The sequence below is a fragment of the Anopheles moucheti genome, chromosome 2 (assembly GCF_943734755.1).
Source record: "Anopheles moucheti chromosome 2, idAnoMoucSN_F20_07, whole genome shotgun sequence".
Classification (NCBI taxonomy): Eukaryota; Metazoa; Arthropoda; class Insecta; order Diptera; family Culicidae; genus Anopheles; species Anopheles moucheti.
Genome location: NC_069140.1, coordinates 12,998,138 through 13,010,386, shown reverse-complemented (window position 1 = coordinate 13,010,386; position 12,249 = coordinate 12,998,138). Strand labels below are relative to the sequence as shown.

Sequence of the window (12,249 nt, the reverse complement as noted above, 5' to 3'; positions counted from 1 at the left end):
GCTCCATTAACTTTTCCCATCGGTACCGATCGATACAAACAAGCTCAATCCAAACGCCTCGAGCTAAACAATGGCGAAATACGCGAGGTACCAGCTTCAAACGTACCCTGTATACGTTTTATGGCTGAACTATTGATTTTCTCCGTAATGCACTTATACCGTACAGTTAATGAGACTTTTGTGGCATGGTTGGAACTAGTATAAGCTGGCACTACTGTATAAATTTTGTTTAGAGTGTAACTTGAAATTATCTCCTCGTGCACTACGGTGTACTGTAGATAATGGGTTTGGCTATCTGGATATTGCGTAAAGGATCACACCACTTCTGATGCAGAGAAGAGTGTTACAGATCAGATCAGCCTAATGAAATTATTCATCAATATCATACATGCAATAGTATATGGTATTTTGTTTAATAAAGTGCCTCTTATTCTAGATCCGATAGCCGAAAAAATACCTTGCATATGCTTGGACATTAGAAGGTTTCCTAGTTTTAGCTGATTATAGATTTGAGAAAATGTAGACAGCCGTCAGCTGCACCTTGCTTTATTTCAGCGTTAAAACAAATCACTTCAATTGGTAGAAATTCCATAGATTGAGATTTAAAGAACGGAAGAAAGTATACCACAATCCAGCATTAATTTAATATTCGAGTTAATTTGACGAGAGTTGTAATAAATCTCTCTTCTGCTATATTAATATCTGCTTTCAGATGACAATTAGCTATCCTCGTTGTAAGAACGATACATAAATCACAAGAAATCATGCTACATAGGGCAGATTGAAAAGAAAAGGAATTTTAGGATCAGGAGAGTTAATCGAATTTCCTTTGTATTCTCATAAAAATCATCCACGAAATGGTACTGCATATAGCGGAAAATAAAATATGACACTGTCGAAACAATTTATTTACACAGAATAGTATGCGTGTATTATAATAGTTATAACCTTTGAATAGTTCATTTGCAATATTTACGTTTCATTGCAATATAACCTTTTCTTTGTTTTAGAAAATTGTCATCAAAGTTGTGAATATAATAATCTCCCAATAGAGCGCAACATCCTTTGTAATGGGCATCTCTAAAAAGTGCCTGTAGATCAAAAACACAGATCGATTGTTGCTTTCAAACGCTGAATAATGTATGCGTCCCTAGCATACTCGGATGTTAACCAAAATTGGTAAAGAAAGCGATGCATGAGGCAAAAGGAAAGAAACCCTTGAATCAGTGATGAGAGAAAGCATAAAAAATGCTGTCACGACTTCACCTCAAGCGCAAAATGGCGTGTTCAATAGAAAGGGTGACATGCATCAACCACAGGAGATATTAGCAATGGTGGCTCTCGGAAAAGGTCAGTACAAGGGACGACAAAATTTTACCAAAGACTAGTGGTCATTTTTAAGCTTCAGCAGCGCCAGAAATAAGCGAGTTGCCATTTTTTCTCTATTATTTTCCTTTTTTCGCTATCCTAACCACTTTATGCCGTGGAGCAGCATATCGTGCAGGACACGACAGCATGAAACCGAAAAATCAAACATGCTTTGCAAAACCTCCCTGTACGGAACGAGTTTATGAACGTTTTGAACGGGACAATAAAGCACCAAAAAAAAAAAGCGGAAGGCTAGAAAATGATGTTAAACAAAGTTGAGCTTATGCTTCAAACCCGTGGTGGTTCGACGAGAATTGACCCAGAGTGCAAGACAATGCGGAAGCATCCAGTAGAATACATGTTACAAACGAGCACAAATGATCGCGTTTGCTACAGGTACCAACTGGCGTACGAAACCTACCGGTTTAGGTATGTTCATTTTCGTGGTGTAGAAAACTTTATAAAGCGAGTTGTGTATGCTGTGAAAAACTGTGCCCCATATTGGGAATGGCTTTGGACAGTAGGTTACGCTGTTTTCATTGCACAAAAGAGAGCAATTAGAAGCAACGGTTTTAAGAGAAATGAACAAAATGGTGCTTGTAACGTGTGTCGGCGAAAATGGAAGTCATCACAGGTAATTTAGAATGATACATTGCGAGAACAAAGTTTGAACAGAATGCATTTAAAAGTGGCTAGATAGTTTTAAACAGTTTTTATTAAAACACCTCTATTGATGTAAATAATGAATGACAATGCAATAGAATTGGTAGTATAATTGTAAAATTGATGAGTATAATAAAGGTTTTAGTATATTATGATAGTAACTGTGGTTACTTTTTCATACTCTCAGAGAAAATAAAGGAAATCTTTTCATTTAATATAACATGTATCGACAAGTAATTATTACTAAATCAGCTAAACAAATTACTAAACTGATTAACTTGAAGTGTTGTATTTATAGCTGGCAGATACTTTTCAATACTCACAATGGTCGTGTCGAAGAATAGCCAGAGGACACTTCGACGGACAGCGGGAAAGTATTACTGTTCAAAATACTTTTTTTTACTGCACTAAGTTTGCTGATTGGCGCCGGGATTTTTTTTTCAATTTGGCTTATAAAAAAGAACCGTGGGTACGAAAGTAAATAAACTGCAACAATCTTATCCGTAATTCGTTTGTTGCCAAAGTTCGGTAATGAGTTTTTCGTACATTTAATAGCTTTCCGACAGTATTGAGTTGCTGTAAATACTTGACCATTCCATCGGAGGATGGATAAGACGGGATCATCTTACTCGTCCTGCTCTGCTTGCGCACCACTTCCGCCTTTAATGTGGCAGTTGATGATATCTTAATTTAATTTGCAAGTTGAAAGTAAACAAATTGAATGATAATTGCGTTTTAAGTTGCTGTTGCTGCTACTCTGGCTTTGGTATTGTTTTTGTAGTATGTCATGCTGTTTATGCGAAGGATGATTGATGAAGAAATAGAGGTAGAGAGTAGATAAACTACGTCAGTGGCCTGAACAATTCGTCAATAATTTATTATTGAAATAAAAATAATTTAGAAACTGTTCATACAATATTTTTCTTAATAATGATAATAATATGCAGAAAATTCACTTAGCTTTCATTATAATCTTTTAAGCTATACATAGCAGATTGTTTTCCGTGGAAACTCTTATATAGTAAGAACTATTCGTGAACTTATTATATTAAACTATAAGTAAAATATTATTTCATTTTAAACGTAAGTTTTATTCATTTCAAAAACAGTCTTGTATATTTTCATTGTGGAATGTTTCTTTCTGGTATGAAGTGATTAAAAGTGTGGCTAGTGCAAACGCGCGAAAAACCTCCATTCCATTCTATTGGTGTGGACGGAATGTGTTGAGCAAATATTAGCAAAGCATCAAAATCCACCGAGCGCGTGAAAACCCGTTGCATCAATATTTGCCTTTCAATATTTTTTCGCTCTCTCTCTCTCTCTCTCTCTCTCTCTCTCTCTCTCGCTCTCTCCTCTAAACCGCAAATCACGTTTTTACGGCGTGAACGGAAAGTCAAAACCGAAAATATTGAACGCAAGCAACCCGTTTTGCCTTAACGCACAATGATAGTAGTGTGTATGAACCGGTATTATGATTTTTCGTTTACCGGTTTTAAACGTACAAGAGCTTTGTATCATCTCAATGCTTATAAATTCCCAATAATCATCCCTTCGCCAACTAGAGAGCCCGGGTAGTCTAGAGCTTCTTGTATATACAATGAAAGTTTCATAACGCTTGGACGCTATGGCTCGATGATCCGGAAAAGACTAATAACGTTCCTGCGAAAAAGGCGAGCGTCAATTTGTATCTCACAACACATTCGCCGAGCTGTACGCTTGCTGTGAAACAAAACGGACGGGAAGCAAATCATCGCGCGCAACGGTTTTATTAATCCTTTATGGCAATATTAGTTTTGGCCTCAACGGGTTGCAGTGTTGCAGGGGTGGATGTGCAGGCGGACCGAGCCACCTGCCTGATGCTGTGTATTGGAAATTTCGGAGTTTCGGCTCGGTTCTATAAATCCCGCTGCTAAAACAAACAAACGCACTCCGAAAAATGAAAGGGGTTTGCATAAAAGCGGTGAATATTTCAAAGGAAGGGTGAGAAAATCTGACAAATCCATGCGAAACTAGTAGCACATTGGTTTACTGTTGACAGCGGCAGGTGTATTAAAAACCGTTTCAAATTGACAATGAAAGAAAAAAAGACGGAAAGTGTACGATACATATGAAATAGATCCGGGATGCGGAAATTCACATTATATTATTATTGTTTATTTTTGTGGACTCTTCGGGTGGTGCGTGATTTTGTCTAAGGGCTCATTCAATTATTACGTAACGCTGATAGTGGCTGGGGGGTCAGTACCAGCGTTACGATTTGTTACATAGGGGAGAGGGGGGGGGTTTAACATTTTGTTACGTAACATACAATAAAATTATACTTAGATTCCCGCTTCATAGACTATGTCTGGAAAATTAACTTATTTAAGGGATTTTTATACAAATTCCATGTTATCTATCTGCTTCTCTAAGTCTCTTGGTATCTTCTGCTACCCATTCATTGAGAACTTCTGGTGTCTACTCAGATGATGATTTTGCAATCCTGTGTGTTGTAGTGAATCCAGTTTGCATCCATTATCACATAGCAAGCATCGTCGACTCTTAAAACTTGCATTGAGCTTGAAGAGCTCTGAACAGACTCAGAATAATGCATCCAAGTTATCCACTGTCGTAAAGAGCTTCATATAATCATACATCAATCATTAACCATACTACAGTTAATTATTCGATATAATTTAGTGCTCGGAAGCTTTTCGCGGTACAATGATTAACTTTTGCCAACTGTGCAACACGAATGTGCAACATCGTGATCGGTGCTTGTATGGCCGTGTTTGAACTCAGCATACTAGCTTAAATAGTTGATTTTAATAGTGCTGAATTTTACGATGCTTATCAATTCAATTTAACCGTTTTTTTTTAACCAAATGCAATTTTTAAATTGACATTCTAAAGTCATGATGTTCAACTGGGTGTTACATGATAACAATGGGTTTGAGTTTTGAGTTTCCTGGCACTTCGTGGTCTTGGCCTGCTGCAGGAGTCCTCTAAACTACCTACGGTCGAGCGCCGTCGTTAGTCAATCCATAATCCTGGTCAGTCTGGTGGACTCATCAATGGCATCCCCCTAACTTAATTTGGGCTTACCAAGCCTTCTATGTCCATGAGGACTACCAAAAACGGCTTTTGGGACAAGGTCGTCCGGTGTCATTCTCATGACATGACCAGGGGCCCAGGCCGGTCTAATTCGCTGTACGACGGTATGTTCGCTGTGCAACTCATAGAACTCATCATTGTAGCGGCTCCATTGTCCTTTCAAGCATACGGGACCAAAAAACCTTCTGAGCATCATCCTCTCAAACGCGGCTAAGAGAGTTTCGTCAGTTTTGGACAAAGTCATGGTTTATGAAGTATCGTATGCAGAATCGTAGCTGTATAGATGAAAGTAGGTTCTAAAACCGCTTCAAATTATTAGCAACGATCAAGCAAGTTAGGCTGGTTTGAGTAGTAAATTTATTAGGGAGTATGTTTGTTTCTTTTTGCATTAGTCGAAATACGATGGAATTTCATGGATTACTTAAGAAAATTTCATTTTTTTTCAAGCAAGGGGGGGGGGTCTACGAAATATTACGTAATTAATGGAGGGGGGTCGCGTCCAGTGTTACGTTTTGTTACAATAGGGAAGGAGGGGGTCGAAAACTGTCAATTTTTGCGTTACGTAATAATTGAATGAGCCCTAATATTGGTAGAGATGCTCAACATTTCCTTCAAATACATTTGCCACAACCATAATTCCGGAATCTGTTTCTGATGTTTCTGATATCCTTTCTTTAATGCTAGCTAGTCTACGCGAACCACAAAGGCTAGCAACATTTCTAAACACTAAACTTAACTCATTGAAACAGCAAACCTTCGGTTGAACCAACCGACGATGCCGTAGATAGTAGTTTGGGCTGTTTATCTTACGAACTAGTAACAATGGTAGCAAAACAAGTGTGCTTTTCTTATGCCTGGCTGTTGGAAATCTTCGGAAGTAGGTTATTCATCTCCATTGCCTGGTACACAATCCCATAAAGATAACCCGTTATTGCAAATGTCCGATGTGTGCTAACAACTTATCGCCCGGCTAAAGAAACTTTCTCATCTTACAACAGCTTACAGCCCGTCGGCTAATGTGTGGCGCTACCAAAGCTGTAACGTAAGAAGTTTCCGATCCGTTTGACCCGCAAAAACCTCTCATAAATGCGTAATATTCATGAACTCGATAGGGATACAGGACATCGATGTGAAGGGCAGGGCCCGCCCCGGGAACGTGTCCAAAAACTTGTTGAAATATCAAAATGCATGATTCGGCAGAATTTGCCATAAAAGATTTTCATCTGCTAGTTGGTTTTGAGTTTTCTTTAGCTAATTCGACCAAGCGAACTTTCCGACGTAGAGTTTTTGTGATCGTCAAAGTTTTTCTGTGAACAGTTAACTGTTTTTTGTAGTGCTAATAGTGTCTGTTGGAGCGATAATAATTGTACCTTCAAGCAAGCTCATTTAAAACATTTCGGGTCGTTATTATCTAAATGTTTTGTCTATGTTTGATTAGAATCAAAATGTTGATGAAGTTTTGGTTTTTTCTTCAGACCACCTTACGTTATCGACGACTGACACTGTGTTCGAGGTTTAACTCGAAAATCCGAAGTTCATATATCGTATTTCAATTACAGTAGCCATCTTTTTGAAGGACTGTTACTATTCGAGTATGTGAAAATACAAGCGTCTTTAATATATTTTTTAATGTACTAGAATTCATTGGGGTAAATATTGTTAAATAAAGTTTCACGCAAATTGATGAATTTCATTGTTCAAGAAACATCTTCACTGAGCTTTTTGTTCTGCAATGATATTTGATGGGCTCCATGGGCTTCCATGTAGCGCTACATTGGTTTCATTAATGCGTGAACGGTAGTGGGCAATTGAAACAGTATTTTTTACTTAAAACTTTCCTAACGATTATACAACCCAATGATTCGCGTGGTTGTGGAAACAAGTAAAACCATCAAACGCTTTTATCGCTAATTATTCAAATCACTTTTTCATGTTGGTAATAAACGTACAATCCGAACTTGCTACATTACTGCACGTCGGTTTGCGTTGTTCGCTGTGCGAAAGGTTGGTTTGCATAATAAAATAAGAATGTGGTGGTGTGCAAAGGAATGCGAAGAAATGTTATTTGAATTGTTAATGTAGCGATTGATTGGATTCGTCAAAACCAAATGGGCGTGGAACTGCCGCAAAGTAAAGTATGATAAAAATGCCTTCGGTTTAGACAGGGCTGTCAAGTAGACGAATGTTCTTGGTATGGTGTAAGCATCTTGTAGTGTACCTTTGATGATTATCGAGCAGTATAGCACAATTTATTTCAGAGTATAAATTCAGCGTATGTCTGACTTTATACAGTTTTTACATTATTTGTCCTATTGAAGGATTGTATTTTTTTACAAAATTTATAAAAAGTTATCTGGAGTCCTGTGAAAGAAACAAAGGAATCGTCTTGATTGTCTTGGTATTGCTGCTATCTTAACATTTGTTCGAGCCATTGTATATGTCTAAGGGCATTGTAAGGAGCACGACTAACTGATAAATGATAACATGCCCTAGTTGCAATGTGAACCCTATGGTTTCAGCATTTCGTTAGGTGTTCATATAATTTGTTTCGCTAGTTAGTCTACGGGTGCTGAGGCAGTAACACTGATGCCGCATGAATTTTTTATATCATGAAAGTGAGTTCGATTTTTTTAACCTTCAGCAGCACCAATAAATCACGACATCGCGTGAGGTTCAGTGCTTCAGCGCTAGCGAGTACCAGTGGTGCGCTAGACGGTTTTATCTACAGCCCAATCTGGGCTAAAGCACTGTCGGGGGAATGCTTTTGCTCAGCGTACAGTTCAATCAGCAACGACGACGACGGCGTGGTACCGTGCCGAAACCTGCCTAGTGCAGGTGCCAAAAGGACGGCTCACGTTGATGGTCTCGGTAAATTAGTTACAAATACGAATTTTGTACGAACAACTTCGCTACGTATGTTTGTCAGTAGCTCCCACCACCACTGCAAAGGCCTGGCCAATGAGAAATGTTGATGCTTTAGAGACATTGCTCTGGGACGGTCTAGGGTAGGGCGATTATAATGAACTAATTTATACTTGTCATTGGTACCGGCGCTGTGTTTTTTTCTTTACACCTGCACTGGAAAAGAAGTGACGTGAAAAATTGCCTAGCACCAGAAAGTCACATGTCAGCAAAACCCGTTACAAGATCCAAACCAACAGCGTACAGCAGCATCGGTCATATCGAAGGGGTCACGTCATCCGGTGCGAGAAGTCAAGGACATACCTGGAGCCAGGAACGCTTGTCGACACCATAACTTGTTTAATCGATGAGGAGATTCATTGACATCCGCATCATACCAACTGGCTCACGCATCGATCAAGTGGAAAGATTTATGGGATGGATGCCATTTATTGGCAAGCGGAATGATGATATTCGGCCAACGATTCGCTTACGATTGTAGTGATTGTTGTAAGTATTGATGCTGTTTTTGTGATCGGTGACGGGTTTGTTGATTAAAGAGCAAAATGTTAAAGCTGGTATAGAACTCATATTTACTCACATTAAATTACGGATCGTACGTGACAGAAAATAATTTTTCATCTCATGTTTTTTTTTCTCAATTTACACGTTAATATACCCCGATTGTTTATGTACTTTAATCATTAACAACTCTTGTTAGAAAAAATGTTTTGCAGTACAACTGTTTCATTATGTTTCACAACTTTATTTACAAAACAACTCCCTTTAAGTGGTTCCGTTTTCCATTTTATTTTCATTTTCATGGAAAATCTCGATGTTTTCTCCCAGCGTCTATATGATAGTTTATTTACGAGTTTGGATTACTACTTAAAATATACAACATTGTATCTTCCGCTAGATTTACATTAGATTTACTGTGATTTATTGTTAAACGGTTTTATGACGGATTACTAACGTAAACGTAGTATTGTACAGCTTGCGTTGTATTTTGTTTTCCTTTTTCTACCTTTCAACCGTTCCGTCTGACGGTATCTGAAACTGATGAACGACTGATATTTTCTACTTTATTTACATCGATTTTGGGGGTTTTCGACTCTATAATTGCTTTTGATTGTGTTTTAAATTTTATATGTTCGAAAATAAATCCGCAACGAACAGACATTTGACAAACGATCAATTTTTGTGTAAAAATACATGTAAATGATAACTTACGATGAACTTTAAAATACAAATGAAGAATGATCAATCGTATGAAAATCAATACTACAATATGACTTATTAAGCGCTTACAATCACTGGAAATTGCCAGTTGTTACCGAATGTGCGCTTTTTATGCGATGGGCTTTGTGTTTCATAATTTTTACTCCCAAAACATACTATCACCAATTTACGCAAGCATGTATTGGGCAAATTGCATAAAGCACAAGACTGATAAAGGGCACTATGAAGATTTGGGTTCTGCTCGTGTCGTTGCTTTTTACTGGAAAATAGAGTTGAATAGAAAAACAAGTTAATGATATCTATATTTATCGTTTTGTACACTATAAATCGATCAGAAATAAAGATGAAACATACAAATATATATAAAGGTGACTACTTTAAAAATAATTCCAATGAGTTTCAAAAGCAATCAGTCATGAATACAACAGAATGAGAAAAAAATAGGATCTGGTTGAAAACGCAATACAATTTTGGTCGGACTTTCCATAGATAACTATAAATCTACAGGTTATTAAAACTCAAGAAAAACGAATTTAGTGTGGCAAGCGATGAAATAACAAGCATTGAAACAAACGCACTAATCTACATCAATTAACATGATTTATAAGCCTTACAAACGTACCTAACAGCATGGCAGAACGACTGTCGATCGCTGGCTGCTCCCACTGGACGATACTCTCTTGATCACCACGCCATAAGACGGGCGATAAGATAGCCATACACTTTATCCGTATCGTCCCATCGATGTAAAGCCGATGGTTGACGACCATACTCAGGCCAAGAAAGGTGGTAATCAACCCATGCTGATTTTGCACCGAGGGATAGTGTATGATACTGTTCGGGTCCATCACTTGTAAATCATTGATATACCACTGCAGGGTGGTGGCGGGATGTGAGCGAGCGGATGTACAGTTGAACTCCATTGTTTCACCATTTTGGAAGCTTTGCCTTCCACCATCGCTAATGTGTGGACCATCCTTTGGAACATCTGCAGTGATAGCAGTGGCGGGTTTTTGAAACAGAGAACCAAACGAAAAGCAAGATATCATGTGTCATGTGGCACAAGTGCAGAAGGGGGTACAAGTTTTTCATTTCAGCTACTTACATATCACATCCATCCGACCTTCGCCTTGAACCGAGTCGAAGCTGGGCGCCTCGGCCGAGATCTCACACCGGTAGATACCGGAGGATTTAAGTGTTAACCCTCGCAGCAACACCTTCGTACCATCGGAATGGTTTGGGTCGACCCGGATACCCTCGATTTTGTAACTCTTAATCGGTTGCGAAGCCGACGGCACGTAGCGATAGAACTCCTCGTTGTCTTTGTACCATTTGATTGAGTACAGCTTCTCCTCCTCTTCGAAGGGTTCACCGACATAGTCGCTTTGATAGGCATGATGTCGTCGATTGCCGCCGTTAGCTGTGCCATGTCCTTTTCGCTGGCCGTTAAGTTCGTAGTGGCATTCAAGTAATGCGGACTCACTGCGAAGTCTGTACGGCGGTATTCGTACGGTTTTTAGCTTTAGGCCAACAATTTCTGTTAATGAAAGCAAACGAACGAACGCACTTGATAAGTTCATCTTCACTTTGACTACGTTTGTAGGGAAATTTGAATAATTTTAGAAGTTACAACATAATTTATAAAATCGTGGTTAAACTATTGGGAATGATTTAAACATCGAGATGAATGTTTACTTTAAAAACAAAAAGCAGCGTATAACTGCATATAATATTTTATAGGAATTATAGAGGAAATTTAAGGAAAAAAAAACGAAAAAAGCAAAAGGATACTTGTTTACCTGATATCAGAAGACACGTTACAAATATTCCAATCCAACTATTTAGCAGCAGCATTGTATTCCTGTGTTGTTTCGTTGCAAACACTCATAAACAACCGGTTTCAAACGCCACATCTGGCCTTTATGACCATTCACATTGTACGCTTATCCTTTTTCAACTTTTGATAATTCCGTACAATGAAACAAATAATATTATCCTGTAAACACGCGCTTCAATAGCGATTTTTCGATCCTTGATTGTATAAGTCACTTTCAAATCACATATTTCATCTGAAATCTCTGCAAAGGTTAAAACATTGTTACAGGTTATAAATAAAGCTCACTCGAAACACACCATGGCACATCGCATAATGAGTAATATTCTTAATCGTCACAACTGTATATTCACTTAATATCAATATTTAGAAAAGATGATCAAGCTCCACGGGGAAAACCTTCAGGTGGTTAGAAATGAGTTAAAAATTCCCACTAAGTACATAATACACGAGGCAATATTTGGAACCGGTTTTAATTCGAACGCACGTGATCGACAGAAAAGCACTCAACAAGTACGTGCTTTCCCCGTGTCTGCAGGGTGAAAATTGCTTGAATGCGTCAAACATTTATTTGTGAACTGTTTTGTGTATTTCCTCTTGTTCATTTTTCACAATGGGTTCATTTTTCATAACACACTGAAAGCACTCTTTCGGTTCGGAACTTCGGTTGAAAACGGCTCGAGTAGATCAGATGTATGGTGTTGAGTAGTTTCATGGAGGCGCCTGGTGATTCACAGCAATGGCGCTACTGGATGGCATGATGGTAATGTGGATTCAAGTGATGGTTTGTTGACAAACGGAACACTTATACCGAAAGGAGGGCTTAAGTTCAAAATGTGCTTGAACTCGCCAATAAGATAGCACTACAGATAACTTTTACACTTTGCTTCAAAAAGGCTTCATACGGTTTGGAATACTTCACAATGTAGTTGGAAAAGTATTCAGCAAAAATTTTCATTCTTTCACTTTTGAACACTTTACTGATACTTTTCGTGCACTTTTTTTATTTAACTACATTGATATGCATATTTTTTTCACATGTTGGATATGCCTTAGACCAGGTTCAATAACTGTTTAGAATTCCCACAGGCATGAGTTAATTTATTTAACTTAAAATAGCTTTGCAGTGAGAAGAAAACAGTAGCGAT

The 12,249-nt window shown here is 38.2% G+C and overlaps 1 protein-coding gene across 1 annotated transcript; it reads right to left on the bottom strand.

Moving 5' to 3' along the window:
- Window positions 1-8,811: 8,811 nt before the first annotated feature.
- LOC128297937 (uncharacterized) lies at window positions 8,812-11,145 on the bottom strand. Its single transcript, XM_053033654.1, has 4 exons — window positions 11,067-11,145; window positions 10,373-10,804; window positions 9,890-10,255; window positions 8,812-9,526 (listed from the first exon to the last, which is right to left on the bottom strand). The coding sequence occupies exons 1-4, from the start codon at window positions 11,119-11,121 to the stop codon at window positions 9,426-9,428; spliced, it is 954 nt and encodes a 317-aa protein (XP_052889614.1). The 5' UTR covers window positions 11,122-11,145; the 3' UTR covers window positions 8,812-9,425.
- Between the last annotated feature and the right edge of the window lie 1,104 nt (window positions 11,146-12,249).